The sequence below is a fragment of the Heloderma suspectum genome, chromosome 2 (genome assembly GCF_057233095.1).
Source record: "Heloderma suspectum isolate Gila_16-S chromosome 2, 16-S_ref, whole genome shotgun sequence".
NCBI classification, from domain to species: domain Eukaryota; kingdom Metazoa; phylum Chordata; class Lepidosauria; order Squamata; family Helodermatidae; genus Heloderma; species Heloderma suspectum.
This window is the reverse complement of record NC_139459.1, coordinates 15,524,766-15,550,842: the sequence shown is the minus strand read 5'-3', so window position 1 is coordinate 15,550,842 and position 26,077 is coordinate 15,524,766. Positions and strand designations below refer to the sequence as shown.

At 50.3% G+C, this 26,077-nt stretch overlaps 1 protein-coding gene across 1 annotated transcript in view; it reads left to right on the top strand.

Annotated features, from left to right (window-relative positions):
* ZBTB7C (zinc finger and BTB domain containing 7C) overlaps window positions 1-22,930 on the top strand; it is a 106,953-nt gene extending 84,023 nt beyond the window's left edge. Inside the window, exons 2-4 of the mRNA XM_084832884.1 lie at window positions 3,221-4,390; window positions 19,402-20,064; window positions 21,734-22,930. Of these exons, the coding sequence (XP_084689010.1) occupies window positions 3,237-4,390; window positions 19,402-20,035 (1,788 nt within the window). The 5' untranslated portion in view covers window positions 3,221-3,236 and the 3' untranslated portion in view covers window positions 20,036-20,064; window positions 21,734-22,930. The remainder of the gene's footprint in view (window positions 1-3,220; window positions 4,391-19,401; window positions 20,065-21,733) is intronic.
* The last annotated feature ends 3,147 nt before the right edge of the window (window positions 22,931-26,077 follow it).

Here is a 26,077-nt window from a genome sequence, read left to right as displayed (position 1 = left end):
AGCATCTCTCCAGCCTGTGGCTGAGATGTCCCTTCCAAGCTTACGGGAGGAAACATCTTTCCCTCTCAAGTTGCTGGGGGAGGGGTGGGTGGGATGAGTTCCGTTGGAGCCTTTTGAAAAAGGCTCGGAACTGAAACTCCTCAGAACCTGCCTCTATCAGGCATTCCTTTGGGGTGGAGGCCGGCTTTCCAGACTCGCTTTCCATTCTCCCGCAAGCTCCCAAGAGGCGAGGCACTGTTTATTTGACAATGCTTTGGGGAAGGGATAGAGCTCTTGCACCAAAGACGCTGATTCTCTGGATTTCAGTCGTAAGGAAAAGGGTGAGGGCGGGGAGGTATGCAGTATGTGAGATACGTATTCCAGAATGTAGTGTAACAGCTCTCTTTTGGGTTTTGTATGTCAAATATCTTCCCTCTCCCTAGCCCATTTGCAGGTGGCAAAAATGTGGATGGCTTTTGTTGATGTGTGTGTGTGTGTGTGTGTGTGTGTGTGGTGGGTGTAATCTTTTTTGAACTGTTTCGGGAACACCTATTGCTGGCAGCAGAGCAGCGGCAAGAGTTTCTTTTGAATTATTTAAAAAAAGTTTTGCCACTGTCTGTAGGGGCAGCAGCGGCAGCAGCAAAATGTTAAAAAGACACACGCAGAGAAGCTACCGCCACACCACCGACTGAAGGCGCCCCTCCCTCCCCAGCTTCCAGCATTTCTGACCATTCCTGGGGCTAATAGGAGTTGGAGTCCCAAACATCTGGAGGATATCAGGTTGTGAAAGGCTGTCCCAGGTTACCCATACTCTACATGCATCATAGAATCAAGCGGGGCATGTAGGAACATCTCATTGAGCCCGTTACTTGGACTGGCTGGCCGTGTCTCTCAGGCAGAGGTCTTCACCAGCCTTGGCTGAAAGTGAAACAACCTGTAACAGGCCTGGCACCATGCTGTGCACGTGCAAAGATGTCTTTTCCCCAGTGCCTCTTCCCCGTTGCTTGGCACAGCCTTAGGGTTGGCTGAAGCGTGCTCCCTGTGGCTGCTACCAGGGCCAGGTGTGCTGCTCTGCCTCAGAGCCTAGGGTAGCCATCTCAAAGCTCGCCCTAAAATCAGAGCCGTGAAGCTGTGTGTGTCTCCCCACCACCAGCACCGCTGGTGAAGCCACAACCCCTGTGCCGAAAATGCGTGAGACACCAAACAAGCCTTGCAGGGAAAGGACGATCCTTCAAATGAAGGATGTCGGAGACATGGTGAGCGAGGCGCACTCCCGCACGAGGAGGGATAATTCAGTGAGGGTGGGGACCGAAGGCACAAGAGAAGAATGGGAGGTGTCTCCATTTGTCTGGAGTGGTCTAAATAAAGACTGAGAGCAGACAGAGGAGGCTGAGGGAGGGGAGGATTTCGGGCAGGGCGTGGAATGAGATCACAGAGGGCTCTGAAGGACAGAACAAGGAGTTTAATGTCTGGCGTGTGGCGGCGGCTGCGGAGACATGATGCGTCTGGGGCATCTGGAAACAGCCCACGATGTTAATTGTGATTTTCTTAATGTGTTCTCAGAAGGAGCACAGATGGGGCGGCGATAAGGAGCATACGAGTGCATTGATAGAACAGGATTGTATTGGCAGTGTTGTTTTTTGGGGGTCGGGGGGAGGCAGGAACAGGAAGGACTGAGAGGCAAGAGAGAAGCTAATGGGGGATGGAGCAAAATAACAAGGAAACCATGATGGCTAGGAAGGAACGCTCTGTGCTGGGGGCTAAGGATTAAAAAATTGGTGCCAACAAAGCTGAATTCTGTGGCCCATGTAATCATGGAAACCTGCACCTGTTGAAATAATGTATAGAATTATTCTTCTACTAGTCTCAGGAAGTGATAAGGAGCAACACAGGGCACCAGAGGCCTGCCTCCTAGCCACTGGCTATCCAGCTCAGCCTTAGCAGTCGCCTGCATGAAGCCTCTCTTTGCAGCCATGAGGACTAGTTACTTGGTTAAAAGCAAAATTAAAACCAACATTCTAAGCATGCACACAGTCTCAGATTCTGTACTTGTACAACATTGGTGTTGAATCATGGAATCTGTGCAGTCCTGGGTGTAATCAACCAGCCAGGGTGCACTTGGAGCGCCAGTATGGTGTAGTGGCTACTAGCCAGTGTGCTGGAATCGGAGCAGAGAGGCCTAATCTACCTTACAGGGTTGTTGTAAAGATACCATGAGGGAAGAACCTTCCATGCTGTCCGGAGCTCCTTGGAGGAAGGGTGGTATAATAATACAGTGGAGGCTGGTGGCTCTGATGCTGGTGGGGTGGGGAATCCGCTCCGGGTTTCAGTCAGAACTCTAAAGGAGCTATCCAAGGTGCACCTTGCACAGCTCCTTTAGAGTTCTGACTGGTTCTGAATGAAACCCGGAGTGGATTCCCACCCCACCGGCATCAGAGCCACCAACCTCCACTGTAATAATATACTGACACTGTGATCATCTGTAACAAAACCCTGACAATATCTTTCATAAAATAGATAAGGGGTACAGGTGGAGGGTTCCTGAGTTTTCTACAATCAGATTAGAGGAATTTGGGGGAAACACTTGAAAAGCAAGTATTGCACAAAATACTTTCACCCTTTAAAATATCATATTCCTTTTTTCCAATTGTTCTTGTGATTCAGTTGTTGTATGCTGCTTTAAATAGAAAGGCAGTACACATTTTTTAAATTAAACATACAAACAATACCGGTTTACCCTGTAGTTACATCTCTAACTACAGCTGCTGTCTTTAGGGATAGATATGAATAATGGCTAAATATGAATAATGATAGAATCCAGTGGGGTCATCCCATGAAGCTGAATGGTGGGCGATTCAGGAGAGATAAAAGGAAGGGCTTCTTCACACAGCCCATAGTTAAACCACGGAATTTGCTACCACAAGATGTAGTGATGGCCACGAATTTGGATGGCCTTAAAAGCACGGTAGACAAATTCCTGGAGGAGAAGGCTATCAATGGCTACTAGTCCTGATGGCTCTGTGCTACCTCCAGTATCAGAGGCAGTATGCCTACCAGTTGCTGGGGAACATGGGCAGGAGGGTGATGTTACACTCATGCCCTGCTTGTCGGTTTCCCACAGGCAGCTAGCTGACTAGTGTGTGAACAGAATGTTTAACTAGTTAGACCCTTGGTCTGATGCAGCTTGGCTCTTCTGATGTTCTTACGGAGCTAATCCGTTTGTGTGTGTGCTTTGTCTTAGGGCTCTAAATGAGAACATGGCCAATGGCATTGAAGACCTTATTGGGATCCCATTCCCAAACCACAGCAGCGATGTCCTTTGTGGCTTAAACGAGCAGCGGCACAATGGCCTCCTCTGCGACGTCATCCTCATTGTCCAGGACCAGGAATACAGGACCCACAAGTCTGTCTTGGCTGCCTGCAGCCAATATTTTAAGAAACTCTTCACTACTGGCACTTTAGCAGACCAGCCCTATGTTTACGAGATAGACTTTGTCAAGCCTGAAGCACTTTCGGCAATCCTGGAGTTTGCCTATACCTCCACGCTCACCATCACCACCTCCAACATCAAGCACATCCTGAACGCGGCCAAGATGCTGGAGATCCAATGCGTTATTAACGTCTGCCTCGAAATCATGGAGCCTGGCGATGAGGAGGAGGGCAAGGAGGAGGAGGAAGAAGAGGAGGAGGAGGAAGAGGAGGAGGAGGAGGAGGAGGAGGAAGCAGAAGACTTTGCAAATCAGAACCTAAAAGATGTCCAAGACATCAGCTGTCGCCAAAATCCTTCTAAGTCCGATCTTGCTGAAGAAGCCTACTCGGAAACACAGAGTAGTTTCTCTAACCACTTCCCAGCCAACAGCTCAAACGGCTCTCTGGGCGTGATTAGAGACTTCTCCATTGAGTCCCTCCTCAAGGAAAACTTGTACCCCAAAGCTAGCCTTCCAGAGCGGAGACCAGCCCTGTCTCCCTTTGTGCCCGACCTCTTCCCTCGCCTGTGGAGCGGGGATTTGGGCGCCTTTTCCCAAGTCGGGGAGCAGCAGTTGGAGAACGGTCCCCTGGACCTCGTGATCCGGAAGAGGAAGATCAAGGAGGAGCAGAAGGAGGAGCCCCCGCCTGCCCCGTTCCCCAACAGCCTCTTCAAGGACATGTTTGCCAACAGCCCGGCAGGCCACTTGGGGCTCATCAAGGCCGAAAATGACTACAGCACCTACCTGAACTTCCTCAGCGCCGCCCACTTTGGGGGAGTCCTTCCTCGGTGGCCGGAGGAACGGAAGATCAAGCCCAAGGCGTCCCAGCAGTGCCCCATCTGCAACAAAATCATCATGGGGGCAGGGAAGCTGCCACGGCACATGAGGACCCACACGGGAGAGAAGCCATATATGTGCAATATCTGCGAAGTTCGATTTACCAGGTCTGCTGCATATGTTAAAAAAAGTATTAGCATTAGCAAAAACAGCATACGCTTAAAACAGGTTCAGTCCCTAGCAGGGATTGACATAAGATACTCCCTTTTCTGTACTATCTATTTATTACAGTTTTAAAATGCCGTTCTTCTTCTGAGGAGATCAGGATAACATATATTGCTCTCCCCCATCCCCTGGATGCTCACAACAACCCTGCAAAGTAGGTTAGGTTGTGGCACAGTGACCAGCCTAGGTCACTCTGAGACCTTCATGGGCTCATTGGGGATTCAAACCCTGTCCTCCCTGGTCCTACCAGCCTTCCCCAACACAGAGGTTTGGACAACAATTCCCATTATCCCCAGACAGCATGGGAGTTGCAGTGCAACACATCTTGAGGGTGCCAGATTGGGGAGGGCTAACCACTATACCACACTGTCTCATTCTAGTGAGATGCCCAGGGAGAGGGTCTCTGTATTGATGGACTCCTTCCAAATCGGGTTCCTGTTGGTGGATGGTGGTCTGCCCATGCTGTCTGGGGATAATGGGAGTTGTAGTCCAGCACCACCTGCCCACAACAAATCTGGAGGGCACCAGGTTGGGGACGGCTCCTGTATGGGGGGATCTCTGGGGAAGCGATTGGAGAGTCCAGGCAGTAGGGAAATTGGTGGCAGTGGGGCAGTCAGGGCACCCATGGGGGCCACAAGTTGTGCACACCTACACTAGGGCCGGACCAAGACATTGCAGTGCTGGGGGAACTCCAAAAGGCATCCCCTTCCAATGGTCAGCCTGTGGCACAAGCCGACGGCATGTTCTCCAGTGCAAACCTCATGGACACGAACGGGTAGTGGGGTAGCACTGTTGTGCGGACCCTGTCCATTTCAGTGGGGTCGTGTGGGAAAGCCCACATCATGCCCCATGGGCTAGATCCAACGGTCTCCCTCTTTGAAGGGTGCTTCATGGCTCCCCCCACTATCTGCCCCCCCAGCACTGCTACCATGAGACAGGGCTGCCTCCAGCTGGATCACAGGACTGTGCTCGTGGCTCCAGCAGCCATAGCCGTATGCTGGCTTGGGACTGCCAGGTAGGGTGGCCATTTGTGAATCACACCAAAAAAGGGACAAAAGAGGGTGCACATTTGCATAAAATTTGCATATGCTAATTTATATGTATAGATGCAAAGTTAGAGAAATCATTATTATCATTATTATCTATTATTATTATTATCTATTATTATTATTATTATTATTATTATTGAAATAGAAATATCTCACCATAGTGCGGAAGATCGACCAGGTGACCTGGGCAACAGTTCTTCTGGTCCTTTCTCTATTTAAACTGGAACTGGACCCAAGAGAACTTCAAACAGTGGTACCAAGATGTCTTCTCATTCTCTGCAACAGCCTACCCCAGCACAGTGCCTTGCAAATGTGTTGGACTGCAACTCCCATTGCTGGCTGGGAATGATGGGAGTTGTATTCCAATACATCTGGCGGTCACCAGGTTGGGGAAGGCTGAAATGGGGGACTCCTTCAAAGAGAGGGCGCCTTCAAAATAGAGGGCAGTCCTCTGGCAGGCCTCCAAATAGCGGACTGTCCTCTGTAAAAGAGGACACAGGCCACCCTACCTCCAGAACGCCTTTTAAGAGTGACATTACTTTCATACTGTGGCCAGGCATACTTTTTTCTGCCAGGCTAAACCCTCATGTGGATGGAAGGTGAACAAGGAGGGAGTGAGGGCGGGGAGGAAGCAACCCTCCCCCTCCGCCCCTGAAGGTTTGCTTGTGGTGGGGCTTTGCCGGCTGCGTTCAAATTGTTCCCAGTCAGCTCGCTGGAGTCTGCTGGGAATCAGCATCTCCCTCTCCCAGCTATAAGCTTCTGGTCAGAGAGTCTTATTATGCTAAAAGACCCTGCTCATTAGCCATTAATTATTGTCTGCAAGACCAGACCTGGGAATTTATTTGTCTCTGCAGTCCAATTTAAATCACTGAGCTTTTTGAGCAATTTTTTGAAGGGTTCTGCAGTGGAACATCAGGCCTGTAGAAGATGCTGAGAGCCCAAAGAGGAGGGGCGGTGGGGGTGGGAAGGCAGATCACAATCTAGCTAATCCCTGGGGACAAGTGTCGGGACCGTCCGGGGAAGGGAAAGGAGTTTACGTATCTAGGGAGCTGCGCCAGTCAAATGCCAAAGACAAGAGAAACTGCATCCAAACAAATCCCAGGAGAAAGTTTATTTTATTCTTAAAAGGCTCTGTCACCCAACCTGACACCCTCCAGGTGTGCTTGGACTACAATTCCCATCTTCCCCAGCCAACATGAACATATGAAGTTTGCCTTATGCTAGAAGTGGGCAAAAGGTGAGTCAGGAACTGCTGGTTGATCTCTGGGTGATTTGCAGGAGATCAGCAAAGGCTGCTGTCTCCCAATGGTTTAACCATACCAAGTTTTGAGTTAAAAGAAAACGAAACAAACGTCATCTGCCACGGATAGCTTTGCACCAGTCGCTTCTCTTTTTTGGTGTTCTTGTGTTTCTCACCTGTAAAATACAAGGTTTCAGGGGTTGCCTTTGGCCAGGTCTTTGCACTGGTCAGCTGGTGAGTTGTAGAGTTTTGTATTAGCGTCCCGATCTGTGATAAGTCAGTGTTATATAGGCACATTAGCAGTGGAGGCTGGTGGCTCTGATGCCGGAGGGGTGGGGCAATCCACTCTGGGTTCCAGTCAGAACCAGTCAGAACTCTAAAGGAGCTCTCCAAGGTGCTTGCCCCACCGGCATCAGAGCCAACAGCCTCCATCCACTGCATGGTAGCCCAGTGTATGGGTCATGGGGAACACTTTTCATCCTGGGTTTGTCTCCCCATCCATATGCCCCTATTTTGCATCCACCTCACTAGTTAAAAAACGGGGGTCTCACCAGCCTGAAGTCCTCACCTCTGCCTTAATGGTCCCAAGCTGGACCATTAGTCCATCTATACTAATAACCTCTGAATTGCAGTGGCTCTCAGATAATGGTCTCTCCCAGCTTTGGTACTTAAAATACTTTAACTCAGGGGTGCAAAACCTCAGGCTGATATTTTTACATGTGACGGTATGTTTGATATATTAGTCCCACCCCTTTTGCCTACAGCCCTGTGCACCGGTGGAATGCAGCCCCCGAGAGCTTTCCTGAAATGGAATTTGGCCCTCAAGCTTCCTCACCCCTGCTTTAACTGGAGCCTAAACTGGGGGTGGGGGGGAGGGGGGCTCTGCCTGCAAAGCACGTGATCTACAACTGAGCCAGAGCCCCTCCTCTTTACAAATCAGTTACTCAGGAATACAAGCACAAAAAAATTAGCACACCTATCATTTAGATGGGCTGGTGGACTGACTCCGTATAAGGCAGCTTCCGATGTTCCTAGGACATGGAGATAAATAATAGCCCTGCCTGCCGTACTGTGGTACCTTCCCAGCAATTGGTATTCAGAGGTTTTCCTGCATCTCACTGACCTTCCGATAGGGCTGCCAAGGACTAATGAAAGTTCCTTCGGGACCTGGGGCCAGCCTGAGGGTAGCTCTAAAGCAGCCTTTCTCCCACCTGTTGCCCTCCAGATGTTTCATACTACAGCTCCCTTCAGCCACAGCCAGCATGGGCAGTGGTTGGGGATGATGGGGGATGTGATCCCAAGCAATCTGGAGGGCACCAGGTTGGGGGAACGTTGCTCTAAAAGATAAGGTTGCACCAGAACTGTGCCACGGTTTTTCAAAGTCATGTTAGATCATGGCGCTAGTAAGGAGGGCTGCCATAGTTCTGTTTGGATAAAACGGGCAGCAATATAAGCAAGGACTGATTCATACATCCCTGGACTGGTATCAACATGCAAACCGATGGTGGGACAATTGACAAATCTGTTCTGGGCACGGGCGGGTGGCGGCTCTTTCCTTACCTGCCCAAATTGCATCATGCCATTTGCAAACAAGTTGAATGGGTCCTTCCTAAAGCACAAGCTGTAACCTTACATGCCAGCACAAATCTTCTTTGAATGAATGGGTTCCTGTTGTGGCATGGAACATCGTGGCCCATACTGGGATTCCTAAGGGCTGTGTAGTTCTAGTTGCTCCTCCTCAAAAAAGACATCGTGGAGCTGGGAAAGGTGCAGGAAAGGGTGTCTGTCTCTCTCTCTCTGTATATTTAGACCTACTTTAAGGGTACCCCCCCCCCGTGTGTGTGTGTGTGTGTGTGTGTGTGTGTGTAAGAGAGAAAGACTGAGAGAGGGAGATACCCTGGGTCGGCTTAAAGCAGTTCTTTACATATTCAGACAGATTCTTGGTGAGCAATCATACTTAGGAATTAAAATAATAATAGCTTTAAGCATGGGGGCCCCCGCTTGTCAGCAGGACCACAGCATGCGGGGTGTGTGTGTGTGAGTATGTGTGTGTGTTAACCATTCCCACCCTATTGGTGATTACAACAGACCCCCAGCCTAGAGGAGAAAAAACTCTCATTGGTGAGGAAGGGAGCATTTCCCCCCTAATTGCCCCATGGGGAGGTGGGGGTGGGGATCTTTGCTGGGATCATAGCTGGGAAGAGAGGGGTTAAACCTCCCCTCCCGGCATGCTGCAGTCCCGATCACAATCAGGACTCCCCACGCCTAGCATTAATTTTAAAAGCAAACAGAGCCAAGGCATGGTTGCTCACCAGGCAAGACAACTGGTCTGGCCCTGCCTTTCTTTCAAGGGGGGCGGGTGCATTCTGGTTGCCCCATCTCAAAAAAAAAAAAAAAAGATCTGGTGGAGCTGGGAAAGGACAACTAAAAGGACCATGGGGTTGGAGCACAGTTTGTACAAGGACAGATGGAAGCATTCAAGGCTTCTTAGGGCACAATCCTATGCAGGTTTAGACAGGAAAAAAGTCCTACAACTCCCAGCATTCCTAGACAGCTGGCAATGATGGAAATTGTAGTCCAATGCCTCCAGAGGGCACCAGGTTTGGGAATGCTGAGGTTAAGGTTTATGAAATTATGCCTAGTGTGGAGGGAGTGGAGAGTGGGAACTTTTTCTTCCTTTCTTGTAATGCCAGAACTCCAAATCAACCAGTGACATCGATTGACAGTGGATTCAGGGAAGACACAAAGAAGTATTTCTCCATACATCATGTAGTTAATGTACTGAATTCTCTGCCACGAGATGTAGTGATAGTCACTGGCTTGGTTCCCTTTAGAAAGAGACTAGACACATTCCTGGAGGAAGAGAGAATCTACTTGTGGCTATACAGAACTTCCACGTTCAGGGGTAGCATACCTTAATGCATGAGAACACAAGGACTGGGTTCACACAACACACTAACCCACATTCAGTAGTTGAGTGTGGGTTATTGTTGAACTGTGGGTTGTTTGCTGAACCATGGGCTAGTGTGTTGTCTGAGCCCAGGATGTTTTTCACAGGGTGGCTTGTTCACCACGCAGTGTGGCTTGTGAACCACCCTGAACAACCCAACAACAAACTATGGATTCTCAAGGTGGCTTGTTCGAGAAAAATAAGCCACACTGCATGATGAACAAGCCACCCTGTGGAACATGCCCTGGGTTCAGACAACATGCTAATCCACAGTTCAACGAACAACCCACACTCAACCACTGAGTGTGGGTTCTCATGTTGTGTGAAGCCAGCCAAGTTGCTTTATACTGAGCCAGGCCCCTGGTCCGTTAAGCACAGAATATTTATTCTGAATACTTGGCAGCTGCTCTCCAGGGTTTCAGACGGGTCTTTCCCAGCTCTACCTGGAGATGGCCAGGATCCTGAGGAGCAACAGTTGGAGACGGTGTTTCCTTTCAAGCCCTGGTTGTGGACTCTGGTTGGACTTGGCCCCTGTATGAAAGAGATTGCTCGAGATAGAGGGACCTTTCCTCCGATTTGGCAGAGTTCTTAGGGGTGAAGTGTGCAAATGTTTTGCCTTGACTTTGTTTCAGCCAGGAATGGGTGGGGTGCCCCAATCTGTGCTCGAGGTAAACAGCAACCCACAGCCACGCCCGCGGCGCAGTCTGCCCCAGAAAAGGGGCGGGAGGGGCTAGTCACCTTTACAGATGTCATGCCAGTTGGCTGCCTGTCAAGGTGGAGTTTGCGTGGAGGACAAAAGCAGTCGTAGTATCCCTCCACGGTGTTCCCATGGCCCAGTTTCTCAACGAACGCACGGATCGATTTTGCCATGCCACGTACAAAGGCCTCCTGTGGCTGGTCAGTGAGGCGGTGCGCTAAAACATGGATGGAAGAATCGGGATGGGGGCGTGCTCAAGCCACTGCGCAGGCACTGCTTCTGTGTGTGCAAACGCAGCCTGGTTGCCGCCAGCCCACCGGTTGGGGTGAGCATGAGCCTGCATGAGCCCCTGCTCAAGACTGTCCAGCCCAGCACCACCACTGGCTCTCAGCAGAGGTGGGGAAATGGCCATCTGGGCACAGGGGGTAGGGGGACTGACCCCTCTGAAAAACCACTGCAGTTTTGCAAGGAAACGCACTCTCAGAAGACTTCTGGAAGCGTGGTTCTGTTGCAAAGGAAGGTGCGTCTTCGCCCATCCAGCAGCGGTCGCGGCAGCGGCAATATCGGAGGCAGCAGGGGCGGGGTTCCTGGGAGGACAATGCACACACACCGACCCCCAGAAGCTGCGTGCCCTGCTTTAGAGTTGGAGCCAAATCCTTAAACTGGAAGGACTGGATTGGGGCCTTCTACACATGGAGCGTGCTTGTTTCGACAGCTGTAGCCTGATCCCTTGGGCGCAAGCAGTAATTCAGAAAGCAGGGATGCTCTGTGAGGCAGTGATCCCAGCGTCACACAGACTCCCTCCCTTGCTTTTCGCAAGAGCTCCCACTCTGCCTCATAGCACCAAGAGAAGAGCCCTGCAGGATCAGACCAATGGCCTGTCTAGTCCAGTATCCTGTTTCCCGTAGTGACCAATCAGAGGCTCTAATGGGAAGCCCACAAGCAGGACAGGAGGGCAGTATCCCTCTCCTGCTGTTGTTCCCCAACATATAGCCTCTGATGTAGCATAGAGCCATCATGACTAGAAGCCATTGACAGCCTTTTCCTTCATCTCCCCAGGATGGATGTGGTTCAAGAGCTCCCACAGCTAGGTGGACGGAAGGGTCTGTACACAAAGTTCCATTGGGCATTTAGTGACATGGAGGAAGCAAAGCAGGGAGCGATGTCAACAATTCTCTCCATAACCACGAGGAAAAACTTGTTGAATTCCCCCACCCCACCCCAGTGGAGAGTCCCACAATTCCATGCCTTTTCATTAGCGTTCACTGTCTGTAGTGAACATACTAAGCTAGTGTGATGCTGTCTACATCCAGGATGGGCTCGACTCCCATCATTCACTCATTTATTTATTGCATTTATATCCCACCTTTCTTCCATGGTGGAACTCAAGGTGTCTCCATGTGGCTCCCAGGGGGTCTCCCCTCCAAGCATTGGCCAGACCCGGACCTGTTTAGCTTCAGCAAGGTGGCTGCATTCTATGTCTGTCCTGGGACCATCCCTGACAATTGCCCATGTTGGCTGATGACAATTGGAGTCCCTCCACATCTGGAAGGCCAACGGGTCCCCATCCCTGGTCTTCATAGACTGGCAATAGCTTGGCAAGGTTACTAGCAGATGTCTTTCCAGTCACTGTGACTCGAGGTCTGTTTTTAACTGGGGTAGCCCCATGTCAGCAGGTGGCATCCTCAGGCAGCTGCCAGGGCCCCAGGGCTCATTCCTGACACCTGTTCCAGGCTGAGATTTCTTACACAACCGACATGGTCCTACCAGCAATAGCTGGTTTGTGGGCATCTTCTTCTGCGTGGTTGGAGCTGCATGTTGCATAGGCAACATATAAAAGTGTCCATCATGTGGCTCCATTGGAGGACAGGATTACTTACCTCCCCAGTGCCCCAAATCCTTCTGGGTGTTGGCATGGAAAGCACTGTGTGGCGACATGTGCACAGAATGGCAGAAATGGAGGCCCTGTTCATTCACAAGATACTTCAAGCTTATGTTTACTTCCAGCTTGCTGGGGCTTTTCAGCCACCCTAAGTGAAGCCACCAGCTTCTCCCCAGCCTTGGGCACATTGGGGTGCATCTCCTTCCATGCAGCACCATGGAACGGACTGTATCCCTAAGCAGGCCCGCCCAGGTGGTGCTGTGATGTGGATTTGTGCTGCCACCTTCTGGTTCTAGGAGTTCAATGCTGGTTTGTGTAGTGATCTTTGTGCGTAGAGTAGGGTTGTACGGACTGTGTAAGATCTGCTCCGTCTGTGTTTTGCAGATTGTCAGGTGCCTTTCGTTCCGTCATCCGCCCACAGATGGATGCGAATTTTTTTTTTCTGTCATGCGGAAAAATACGGAAATAATTACATAAATATTTACCTAAGTATTTACGTATTTACATAATTTACCCCAGTATGTAACATTTAGCGTATTGTCCCCCATTCCATTCTACATTTCATGAGCAGAAACTTGCGCATTTTTCTATGGATTTGTATGCGTAAATTTCGGGAAAGTAAAAAAAACATCCGAAAGTCCACAGACTCCGCAGGGCCTGAGGGGGTCTCTCCGCAGCGGATTCCGCAGGTGGGATTCTTAGAAATCTGAGTTCATTTTAATCCATCTCTCATTTCTCCAGCATCCCTAGCGTAGAGAGCTTCAGCTACAGCATTTAGGATGGTTTCCATGAATCACTGTTTGAGATGTATCTATAGTTACCATGAGGAGCAGGAGCCCCCCCCCCATTCTCTTGCTTCTTTGGTTTGCTGTGGCCCCTCCTCAAGATATGGGATTCAGCCTGCTTGCCTCGGCCCACTGTAGTTGCTGAAGTTACAGCTCACAGATCCCAACTATCCGCTCCCCTCTTGAAGGAGCACAGTGTGTGTTTGAAGATGTAGCCCACATGTTGTGCCAAGTACAATCAAATACTTTGCCTGTGACTAAATTAAGAAAATTAATTCAGAAAAAAAAATTGGTGTTGTCCTGCAGAGAACTTGTGGGGAGCCCTTTCTTGGAAGACTCCCCCCCCCCCAAAATCAGGTTGGCCAGTCAATGTCATCCACTAGAAATGCTTTAAGGCACATGAAAAAGCATGGCAGAAATCACAGTGGCTGCGTATCAAGCACCTACGTGGCAGCAATGGATTACTCAGACCCTGGTTCCTTTTGAGCATGGCCTGACCACAAGCCCTATGGTGGCCCCCTTGTTCTCTCTAGGTGATCTCATGAAGGCCATTGAGGTATGCAAAGTGACCCTACGATACATACTTACAGTGGTCTTGCTCTCATCGTTTGCCCTGAAAGAATGTTGGAAATTGTAGCATAAATCAACCCCTGGTGGCACCATAAATATTAACAGCTGTCAAGGGCTCCTTGGAGGCCTCTCTCAGTCTAATCCAGTAGCCAAGTCCAGATGCAGACAAAGGGATTCTTTTCAAAGCTTTATTCTTCTTTTACAACTCACAACTCTACAGGTAGCAACTAGATCTGAGCAGCAGCATCCCTATGCCCTAAGTTGGAACAGTTGGTCCCCGTTTGAAAGGCAATTACTGGCAGACCCCTGAATATAAGGACTAGGGAGAATCCCTCCCCTTTTCCCTTCGATCCTCTGGGCGCAACCGTTCTTTGAGCGCCAACCGGGCGCTACGCCTCCTTTCCGCGCTCTCCATTTGGCGCCGCTCTCTGCGTCTGCGCCGCGCATCCAACCAGTCTGCTATCGGTGCTGGGTAACTCTCTGGACTGCTTTCTAATCTAGGAATGTGGGTGGGAGGAATCTCTGTCAGCTGCGGGCCCTGGGAAAAAGGGGCGCGCTCCTCTCCCAGGAGCGACTGCTCTTCCTCCGAATCAGAACTACTCTGGGATTCTATGGGCTCAGTGTCCACCCTGACATCATCCCCACTCCCATGAGGCCCCCCCTCCTGCTCCTCCCCTGGGGCCCTGGGCTTGTGGGGGTACAGCTGGTGGAAGCGCCGCAGCAGCAACGGAGCCTGCACATTTTCTGCGGGTTCCCAGGATCGCTCATCAGGCCCGTACCCCTTCCAGTCAACCAGATATTGCAAGCGGCCACAAGAAAGGCAGGAGTCCAGAATCTCTGCGATCTCAAACTCCTCCTCCCCCTCCACCAGCACTGGCAGTGGGGGGGAGCCGACTGAGCAATGAGGATCGCCAGAAACCAGGGGGGACAGCAAGGACCGGTGAAAAGCAGGACGGATCTTCATGGAGGGGGGGAGAGCCAGGCGAAAAGCAACAGGGTTAATCTGGGCCGTAACCTGGAAAGGCCCCGTGCGGCGAGGCGCGAGCTTCCGTGCGGGTGCGTGAGAGGGGAGGTATTGGGTGGACAACCAAACCCAGTCCCCCGGTTGCAGAGACGGACCCGGCTGGCGCCGCCGGTCTGCCGAGGCCTTGTAGGCTGTCTTGGCTTGCTCGACGGAATCCCGTAAGAGGTGATATACCGCTCGCAACTCCTCTAAAAAGTCCTGGGCCGCTGGCACCGAAAGGGGAGCTAGGGTGGACGGGAAGGCCTTGGGGTGGTAACCAAAATTGGCAAAAAATGGAGTTTGGCGGGTGGAAGCATGGCAGGCATTGTTATAAGCAAATTCTGCGAGAGGCAGCAAGGAAACCCAGTCATCTTGCTGGTAATTGACATAACAGCGCGGATATTGTTCCAGAGTCGCATTGGTGCGCTCGGTCTGACCGTCCGTCTGTGGATGGTGGGCGGAGGAAAGACGGAGCGTCACACGGAGCAACGCCAGTAGCTCCCTCCAGAAATGGGCAGTGAATTGGGCCCCCCTATCGGAAATGAGGCCCTCGGGCCATCCGTGGAGGCGGAAAACATGCGTCACGAACAGCTCCGCCGTCTCCCTGGCTGTGGGCAACCCCGAGCAGGGGATGAAATGGGCCATCTTAGAAAACAAATCCACCACCACCAGAATACTGGTCTTACCGTGTGAGCGAGGCAAGTCAGTGATGAAGTCAGGGGACAGCAGCTTCCAAGGTCCTGAGGGGGTAGGCAGAGGGTGAAGCAAGCCTGTGGGCTTGCCTGAGAGGGCCTTCGCTCACTGGCAGGTTGGGCAGGAGGCGACATAGGACTTGACATCCTGACACACACGAGGCCACCAAAAATCCCTAGTCACTCCATGCAGGGTCTTGGCGACGACAAAATGCCCCGCTGTGGGGGAGTCGTGGCACTGATGGAGGACCCTCTCGCAGAGGGGTCTAGAAGGCACATAGACCCGGCCGGAATGGTAAAGCAGGCCACCTCGCAAAGAAAAGGGGGTAGAGTGGGGGGGGGCAGAGGCTAGCCCCAATTCCTGCACCTTTGTGCGAACAAAATCATCCTGAGCCTGTGCAGAGTGAAGGAGCTCTTCCCAAGAGTGAGGTACCGCAGCTGCCGCCAGGCCTTGGGGGGGAAGCTGGTCGGTCTCCTTCTTGTCAAACACATGCTGAAAAGCTGCATACTTCTCTGGGAGGATGACGGTAGCTGAAGGACTGCCAGAAGCAGAGAAGGAGGGGGGGAAAGGGTGAAAGCCTGGGCAGGGACTGGCGCCTCCTCCATGAGGCAATGCTCCTGGCAGTAGGGAGATGCAAACTCCATTTGCCGAAACCCCCAAGAAATCTGAGGGTTGTGCTTAGAGAGCCAGGAAAAACCCAGCACAATTGGGTATAAGGGAACCTTGGCTAAGTGAAATTGAATCTGCTCAACGTGTGACTGGGCGCGTAGAGTGATTGGAACTGTAATACGGGTCACCTCGCCCGAAGAGAGAGGATGCCCATCAATGGTCTGCACTGCGAAGGGGGCAGGAAGGGACAGGGTAGGAATCCCATGTAAGAGGGCGAAGGTCTCATCCATGAAACTGGTCGTAGCCCCCGAGTCCACTAAATCTAGTCCCTCCACCCCACCCCGCTGTGGGGAGAGGAGGTGAACATGCAACCACAGATGGGAGGGTGGGGGTGGGGTTGGGGAAGGCACCCAGCCGGTGGGGAGCTGACCCCCACACTGGAGGCCCCCAACAAGCTTGGGGGGCAGTCTAGTCAAGCCTAGGGACGAGGAGGAGGAGGAGGCAGCAGAGCCGTGGATTTAACTGGGCAGGTCTTGGTGAAATGTCCCAGACTTCCACATCGAAAACATCGGCGCTCAACTTGCCGGCGCTGAAGCTCCTCTGGCGGCAGTGAGGCTTGGGTAGCCCTCAGCTGCATTGGGGTCTCTTCTACCCCCAGCACCGGAGCGGGGTGTGGGGAAGGAGGCAGGAAACGTCGGGGGAATGGGAGGAGGGAAATCCTGGTTCCTGGCGCCCCGCCGGGTCTGGCAGTGCCCCTCCAGTCGACTATCTATCTGAAGGCAGGTCTGGATGAGCTCCTCCAAAGTAGGCGGGCAGGGCGTGCGCGCCAACTCATCTAAGATCTCATCGTTCAAACCATCCAAAAACTGAGCCACTAGCGTGGCATCATTCCATTGTAAATCCTGCATCAGCAAGCGAAAGGTTGTCGCGTAGCTGGAAACTGAGTGCTTGCCCTGCCGGAGGCGGCGAATCTCCCGAGAAGCCGTCTGCGTGTGCAGGGGGTCACCGAAAAAACATGCCATGGCTGTCATGAAACCTTGATAGTCCCCGAGCAGGGGGTCATTAGCGAGAAGAAGTCCCAAAGCCCATTTAGTGGCCATGCCCGACAGTAGACTAATAACAAAACGCACACGAACCTGTTCCATCTGGAAATCCTCAGGTCTAAGATGCATGTACAGCTCTGACTGGGCCCTGAAAATCTGAAAAAGTCCTCTCTCACCAGAAAACTTCTCTGGCAATGCCACCGGGCACTTGCGGCGTGGGGGAATCGGAGGTAGGGGGGTTTGAAACGTTGCCTGTAGATTCTGCATGGCTGCCGTCAGTTGAGCCATCTGATCACGGAGCATCTGGTTTTCTTGCGCCAGAGCTTGCACCCTTGGGTTCCCAGCACCCTCCATAAGGCAGTAGGAGAAAAGAGGGAGAGAGGAGAGAAAAAAAAAGAGGAACGGGGACCAAGCTGTCAAGGGCTCCTTGGAGGGCTCTCTCAGTCTAATCCAGTAGCCAAGTCCAGACGCAGACAAAGGGATTCTTTTCAAAGCTTTATTCTTCTTTTACAACTTACAACTCTACAGGTAGCAACTAGATCTGAGCAGCAGCATCCCTATGCCCTAAGTTGGAACAGTTGGTCCCCGTTTGAAAAGCAATTACTGGCAGACCCCTGAATATAAGGACTAGGGAGAATCCCTCCCCTTTTCCCTTCGATCCTCTGGGCGCAACCATTCTTTGAGCGGCAACCGGGCGCTACACCTCCTTTCCGCGCTCTCCATTTGGCGCCGCTCTCTGCGTCTGCGCCGCGCATCCAACCAGTCTGCTATCGGTGCTGGGTCACTCCCTGGACTGCTTTCTAATCTAGGAATGTGGGTGGGAGGAATCTCTGTCAGCTGCGGGCCCTGGGAAAAAGGGGCGCGCTCCTCTCCCAGGAGCGACTGCTCTTCCTCCGAATCAGAACTACTCTGGGATTCTATGGGCTCAGTGTCCACCCTGACAACAACATTATTGTGCCGTGAATGTTTGTGGGCTGGAGCCTACTTGCATCTAACAAAATGGACCCTGGCCCATGAAAGCTCATGTCACAATGAATTAGGGCGCAGTCCAGTGGGGCTAGTCGGCCGCCTCTGAACTCAGAGGCGACTGACTATCCAGTGCAGGGCGGGCGGAGCGCAGAGGGGATTTTCTCCTCCATGCTCTGGCTGCCCTGCATTTGCAGCTAGATGGCCAATTTTGGCTGTCTAGCTGGGGCACGTCGGAGTGGGAGGGGGGAGGCTGGACGGCACATAGGAAGTGTCATAACGGTGCTTCCGCCGCCCCCTCCCCACCCCCAGGAAAGCCCCTTTCCCCCTGCTCTGCGCTGCTCTTACAAGTGCGGAGGCGGGGATGAAGCGTTCCACCTGTGAGGCAGCAGGGGAGGAGTGGGGAGGTGGTTTTCTGGGAATCGACCTCAGCACTGGCTCCAGGTTTGGACCCTGGAAAACGAAAAATCCTGGGGCCTTCTAGCTGCTATAGGATTGCCCCCTTAGTGAATTTAAATATATATTGGGGGGGTAGGTTGGCTTAAAGCAGCACAACAGGAAAGCAACAAGGCAGCCCTGGATCTACTGTGGATGGAGTCAGTCTTAAGGTAAAATGTGTAAGAAACATAGAAAGACTAACAACAGAGTATTCAAAAATATATATATTTAAGCTAAATGTTTTGGCTTCTGCCCTCAGCAGTAGCTGAGCTGAATCTATAGATGGAGGACTCTTAGTCCCAACAGCCTTAATCTGGAGGGCAATTCATAGGCATTATACCACTCATACCTCTGCTGTTGCAACACACTACCATGTCCATTCCTTTGGGATGGTAAGTTTGGGGGGGTTTCTTGAGACTGTGGAGAATTCTTGGGGAGAGATCCCTAGCTCCCCCCCCCCCCCGAACTTACAATTCCCAGGCCATGTTGGCAGGAGCCATTACAAGTCGACCGGTCTATGTTTGTCTGCTAGGCCTGCCCTGTAGGTATGAGATACCCTATTTTAGCTTGGTGGTTGGACTAAATCAAGGGTGTTGAACCTCTTTGAGCCCAAGAGCTGAAATCAATTTCAGAGACGCTCTCTGGGGTCGCATTCCAGTAGTGGGCGGGGTCAAAGGCAAAAAGGGGCAGGACCCAAATGCCAGCATATTTTAGCGTAAAGCTGTTACTGCCAGCCTCAGGAGAGGCATTTCAACCCTTATGAAGGGGGAAAAACATGCAGAAGCTGGGAAACCATCAAACGATTGGCAGTTGAGGGAAAGGGGTGTGGCCAGGGGAAAGGGGTGTGGCCACCTGTAGAACACCAAAGAGCTGGATTGGGCAGCCAAGCGGGCCGGATTTGGCCCATGGGCCTGAGGTTCAACACCCTTGGACTAGATGGTACATTATAGGTGCCTTCCAACTCCATGGTTCCATGAGCCAGTCCCGAGCTGATCATGACATCAGTCTCTTGTTTCTTATTTTTGCAGGCAGGACAAGCTGAAGATCCACATGCGCAAACACACCGGCGAAAGGCCCTACCTCTGCATCCACTGCAATGCCAAATTCGTCCACAACTACGACCTGAAGAACCACATGCGTATCCACACAGGCATCCGTCCTTACCAGTGCAAGTTCTGCTACAAGAGTTTCACGCGCTCAGACCACCTGCACCGCCACATCAAGCGCCAGAGCTGCCGGATCTCCCGGCCCAGGCGGGGGCGCAAGCCGGCCACCTGGAGAGCTGCGAGTTTACTGTTTGCACCGAACGCCCAGCCGGATGACAAGAGCTTCATGATGCCTCCAGCGCTAGAAGAGATGAGCAGCCATCTTGGCAGCGCAGCGATGTGCCTTCCGGGTCCCAGCCCGAAGCATTTTATGGACGGGGCCAAAACCGCTCTGAATTTACAAGAGCTGGAGAGCCAGTTTGAGGAAACCCAAATGAAGCTTTTTGGGAGGACACATCTGGACATGGAGCGGAACGGCGGCCTCTTTGCCTTTGCGCTGGGCCACAACGAGAGCCTCTCGGCACGCCCATATTTCTCCCTCCCTGACCCGTGGAGTACGGGGTTCAGTGGACTGACGGGACTCAACCTTGGCCCCATTTCGGAAGCCAGCAACTAAAGCCACTTTCTATCCAATGGATGCTTTTGGTATGTATAATACCATATTTACCAGGTCTGGCCCTAGCAAGAGGTTGGGAGAGGCACCCTCTTCAGGCGGCAGGTTTGGGATGCCAGAAAAGGGTGGTAATTTATCATTATTATTTTTTTAACACAGTGGGGTTCACCAGTTTGATCCCCACCCCGTGCACCCAAATGACTTGGGCCAGTCACGATACATACTGAGAACACAACTTCTTCTCTTCTCCCCATGGTTTTCTACGTTCCTCCTTTAAAGAAATATTGCCCAATCCAGCTCTAGCTGGTATTTTACATGTGACTAGTTGTATCAAAATGGGGACAGAGGTACACATTCGAGTGCATATCCTATGAATGGGAAGCTGGCAGTGGTGGCTGATGCCCCCTGGGGCTGCTGGGGCAGAGGGCAGGGTCACCATGGGCAGAACCAAGGGATCACTGTAGGCAGAGCAAATTACGAGCTTTACCACATGAGGCTAAAATCCTGCATCCTTACCAGGGCTTCTGCTTCCAGATTTTTCGTGGGATTAAGATCGGTTCATTTACATGGCAGACACGTGCTTTGAATCGGGGAATTCCTTTCTCAGCAAGTTCTGTATGTTTCATTTTAGAGCCACTAGATGGTGCTGTGTTTATAGTGGAACTGTGCAATTACACACAGCCGATATATCGGATTAACGTTTCGTATCCGGTTATCTCCAATCTTTTAAAAAGTGGGATAAAGGTCAGAAAGTGTAGGAGGCACCCTGGAGGTTGACAACGACGTGTAAAGGACCCGCAAACGTCCATGAACGACCAATCATGAGCGTTCAATAAAAGCCTCATGTAGAAATGCTCTACATCTACTTTGTTACCCATCCTCCTCTCTTGCAAAGGCCCTAAGGACACTTAAGCAATGCATTAAAAGTATTTGGATCTGATCCCGACAACCTGTTAAAACTCTTTCAGCCTGAGGGCTAAATTCCATTTCAGAGAAGCTCTCAGAAGCTGCATTCCAGTGGTAGGCTGGGCCAAAGGCAAAAGGGCCAAAATAACAAAAATATCAGCATATTTTAGTTTTTTAGTTTAAAATAACAGGAAAACTGCAGATTCTGTGCTCCTGTGCAATACAGTACTACTTCGTACTCACATTTCTCTGGTACAGCACCAACACATAGTATCGAAAAGGGAAACTGCGGCATGCAAGTTAACTGTAATATCAGGAGTTCAAAGCAGGGCAAGGGGTGGGGAGTGACCCATAGAACAGCAATACAAAAGTTCTCCTAGGAAGCCACATTTCTCTGATCCCCAGCAGCAACCCATTGCACAGAAAGGGCAAACTGAGGCAAGCCAGTTAACTTTGCCAGAGAAGGAATTTGGAGGAGGGATTTCGGCAGCCGAGTTTTGAGTGGAGTTGAGAGAGCTGGGGTGTGTTAAGGTAGCGACTCCCATTTTATAAACATGTTGGTGCAATCTGGTATCAAGGTTGAGGAGCCAGTTTCGAGTTTCATAAAGTCTTATTGTTTAAAAATGGGTCCCTGTCTCGCTTCTTCTTCGTTTTTGAGTGCAGGTTTCCTTCCAATAACAGTGAAAGAAAATCGTAGGACCATAGGTGGAGGGCGGGGGGGGGGGGAGCTTGCCTATTGAAAGAGCCACTTTTCCTTCTCTGAAACAGCCCTGATGGTTCTTTTTCCATCCACAGGCCCTGTTCAGCACTGCTATGGCTCCCTCGTCAAGGGACCAGTCAAGGATCAAGGACTTATTTTTTTCTTACTGAAAGACTGTACTGAAAATTGAACTGCCCCCACAAACTGCCTAGCCCTGTTCAAAATCCAACAAAACACATCTCTTCCTTGCAAACAAGTGTGGGGAAGAAAAACAGAACTTTTCAAGACCAACAACAGACTTTTATGGGTTTTTTTTAAATGTACAGACATCTTTCTGAGCTACTGTTTTGCAAATGATGATTTCCTTCAGGTTTGGGGAGTTCATTTAAAGGTTGTTTTTTGTTGGTTTGTTTTTGGTCTGCGATTTGGAGTCCTTGTAAAACACCCAAAGATTCTGAGTACTGTATAATCTACAAGAACTTGAAGCAAAAGGGACTTTTTTCGTTGTGTTTCCTCATTGTCAGAATGGGATGTGTTAGGGAGGGTGGGAAATCCTTTGGCATTTTTCTATTTATAACTATTTTTATGTGATTGCTTTATGTAAAGAAAAAAAGAGAGAGAAAATACCATGTAAAACAGATTTGCCTTAGATAATCAAGGGACAATCATCCTTAACTTTTGTTGAAGTTTTAGATTTTTGTTTTTAAAAGACAAGAAAAGATACTTTCGTGTATTTATTAAGCAGTATTAATTGATTTTATTAAATTATTGGCAACATGCGGGATTTTTTAAATGCACATTAGTAAAACAGTGGGAAGGTAAAAGCTGTTTCACACAAACTTGGGTTGGTTGCCGGGTGCATACTCAGCAGGGAGCCATAGCTTTCCGATGAGCGTGTTTGTAAGCTTTTTCGTCACATTCACACGTTGTATTGTTAGGTATACACGTAAAACATCTGAAGTGTACACCTAGGAAAGGGAATGTGTGAAGAGGCGCTAACAGTGCTCCAAAATTTCAGACAATTTAAACCCACACACATTGATGTTCAATGTCATTCTGTTTTGATTGAGGGACCCACAAACTGGGCCACTTTCAAAGGCCTTTGAAATGTGACTTTGCACCTTATTAGACTCTTGATTGTTAAAGGGAACAACGGATGCTGATTGTGTTGCTGTTGTTACGGAGTTAAGGTTGATTGCCCCTGGATGATCTCATTTGGGTTATATGTTAACTGGCTCATGGCTGGCTTCATTTTCTGGTGGAAGGAACATTACAGACTTTAATGCTCTTGCAGTTTCTTGATATTTCACTGTCATGCAGCGGCGTCACACCACTGATATTGTCTAATCACAGCTGCCTCTTTGGGGAGGGGGGATCCCCCTTTGGGGCTGTCCTGTCCATGGCTGGCTGTCTTCTGTGCTCAACTGTAGAATTTTCCATGGCATCTGGTATCAAGATTCCTGCAAAATTCTGCTTTCATTTGTTTTCTTTTGATCTTTTTTTCTCATTGGACATTTCTAGTCCCTGATTACAGAGACACATCTGAAAACATGCAAGGTGGGCAGCTGCTAATTTGGTCGAATGAGTTCTAGCAGGTGTGGGTGCTCTGATGTGTATTGAGAGCTCCCCCGACTGTGACGTCTTCTCCATTCATTTCTGCGAGGGCAGCATCTCCACACACGCACAGAGCAATTGTCATGTAGACCTGTCTACTCCATTGATGTAATCACCGGCTCTTGCTTGTGCAGACACTCCGTGTGAGCATCACAGCACATATGAGGCTCTGGAACATAGCAGGTGTATCTTGGGCATGCATGTATGGAGGTATTGGGGGAGGGGGGCTCAGCTGCACATCGGTTGCATACCCAACCCTCATAATACACCCACACACCTCACATTAGGTTCCTCATACGTCTGTCATGAAGCTGGAGGCAACTGTGGTGCTGGTACGGGCTGGTTAATCCCTCCTCTTCACACTTCCCGTTCTCATTACTGCCCAAAGCAGTCACTGCCAGAGAGAACAACGAAAAGACGAGACAGGTTATTTTTCTCTGGTAAAGAAAAGAAGGGTGCCACTTCGGGGCTGAGGAGCTCTTTCCTGGGTAGGAGCAGACGAGGGCTGAAAGGAAACTGTCCTACCACCGCTGCTTCTCCTAGCTGCTAGAGCTAGAGGAATCTATAGGCCAGAGGGGGGCAACTTGTGGGCTTCCACATGTTTTGCCCTACAACTCCCATAGTCCCTCACCATTGGCTATGCTGGCTACGACTGATGGGAGTTGTAGGCCAAAACATCCAGAGGGCCACAAGTTGCCACCCCATAGGCACATGAGTGCCTTGCATGTCTTCCCACATGAAGGGTGCAATCCTATGCACACTTACCTGGGAGAAAGTTTAGCTGAGCTCAGTGGGGTTTACTTCTGAGTAGACATGCATGGGATTGCACTATAAGAGGATAATATCTGAACTGGCCCATCGTATCTGCTTTTTTCCTTCTTTTTTGAGTAATGCTTCTAGTGCCAGACCAGGCATACAGAAAACTGCCAAGCAGATGGCCTCCCTAAGTCCCCAGTGTTAGGGACTTAGGGAGAACGAAGCGTGCTTATGGCTGGTGGGCATCAGAAACACAAATCCGTGTCGGATTATGGACTCTGCTTTGTGCAGCTTCCGGTCTTACTTCATTTCATCTGGTCATATCAACCTACTTAGAAGTCCATCTATCACTGACTTCATACCTCATCTCCAGTCAGTATTTTACTCCCTTGGCAAATAAACAAACAAACAAACAAACATTTTTTTAAAAAAAAATCCTGTGATGCAAATGTCTGCTCCAGAATAAAACTGTCAAACTGAACAGTTAATTTTCTGCAGAACAATGACGTATGCATGAATTGTACTGATTTGTTCCATTTATTCTGCGATAAGTGACAGATCTTCCTTCCTCCTTTCCTCCCTGCTTTCCCTTCCTTCCTTCCTTCCCTTCCTTCCTTCCTTCCTTTCTTCCCCCCTCCCTCCCTTCCTTCCTCCTTTTCCTCCCTTCCCCTTCCTTCCTTCCTCCTTCCTTCCTGAATACTGCTAGCTATCCCTTAACAAGTTCCTTGGGCTGGATCCAGACTTAGAGCAGTCCCACTGAGTTAGTCATGACTATCTTAAGTTTAATCCATTTCAGTGGGTCTACTTTAAATATGATTAGGTCTGCAACCCCTTCTAACATGCTGGATGACTGTTCTGATGCCGTGGGCTCTTGCAAGGAGACCTGCTTCTGATAAAGGATATTGCTGGATATCATGCAGAGTCCTAGGGGCCACAATCCAACATAGTAAAGCATGCTTAAGCCCATTGAAATCAAGGCTAAACGTGGCCATAGGATCAGGCCTTTACTCCTGGTAAGGGCTGGTTCACAAGTGATGACTCAGCATATTTTGTGAATCAGTGCTAACATGGCGGACTGAACTTTCATATCAGCCACAAATGTCTTTCCGAGGGTGCCGCTTCACACATTCAGCTGCCTGCTGTAAAGTGCATAGTAATCAAGTTGGGGGGTGGGGGAGGGTAGAACCAAGTGATAAACACGCTTGTGTGAACCAGTCTCAGTGTATGGCAGATTGCAGCAAAATGTCCTGATCCAATTATTTGCTGTGGTCATATAGAGCCTTTCTACACAAGGCTTTTATTCTGTGCTCATGATTAGTCACTCATGGTAGTTTGTGGGTCCTTTACATGACATCGTCATCCTCCAGGGCCTCCCCCATGCTCTGTGACCATTATTGTGATTTTTTTCCTAACGAGGAAAGTCTGGTGTTATTTAGAAATGGTAGAATGAGAGTCTTGGGTAATTGCGCAATTCTGCTATACCACAGTGCTATCTAGTTGTTGTATAATGAAACATATAAAAAGGCAGAGAAAGAAAACCCACGGAAAAAAGAACGTGTTAAGGAGATGATCTTAATCCCGCAAAGGATCCAGAAGCAGAACGCTTGGTAAAGGTGCGGGATAAAAGCCTCATGTAGAAATGCACATAGGCTTTTATGCACATGCAAAGAGTCCCCTGTTCAAAGCCTTCTCCATATTGCAAACCGAAAGCGTCCATTTTCCAATCACTGTTTTCCGCAGCCACAGCAGATGCCTTTGTTGAAGTAGATGAGGAAGATCACACATGCAGCAGCACCATGTAACACTTCGGAGCATAGAAGGGCCCCTGGCTTGTCTGTGTGTGTGTGCTGAAGGAGAGGGAGTTCAGAGGTCTGGAGGCTATCAGGGCTTGGGAGGGAAGCGGCGAGAAGAACCCCTTTGTCATCTCCCATCGGGGGGGTCCACTGTGTGCTGGTCCCTCTCCCTGTGTCAGCTGGGGACCATATGACATCAGGGGCAAGCCCCCCACCCCCTGATATCATTCGACCTGCGGAGGTCTGGGTGGGGGCTCATCCAGGGCCCCACCCAAA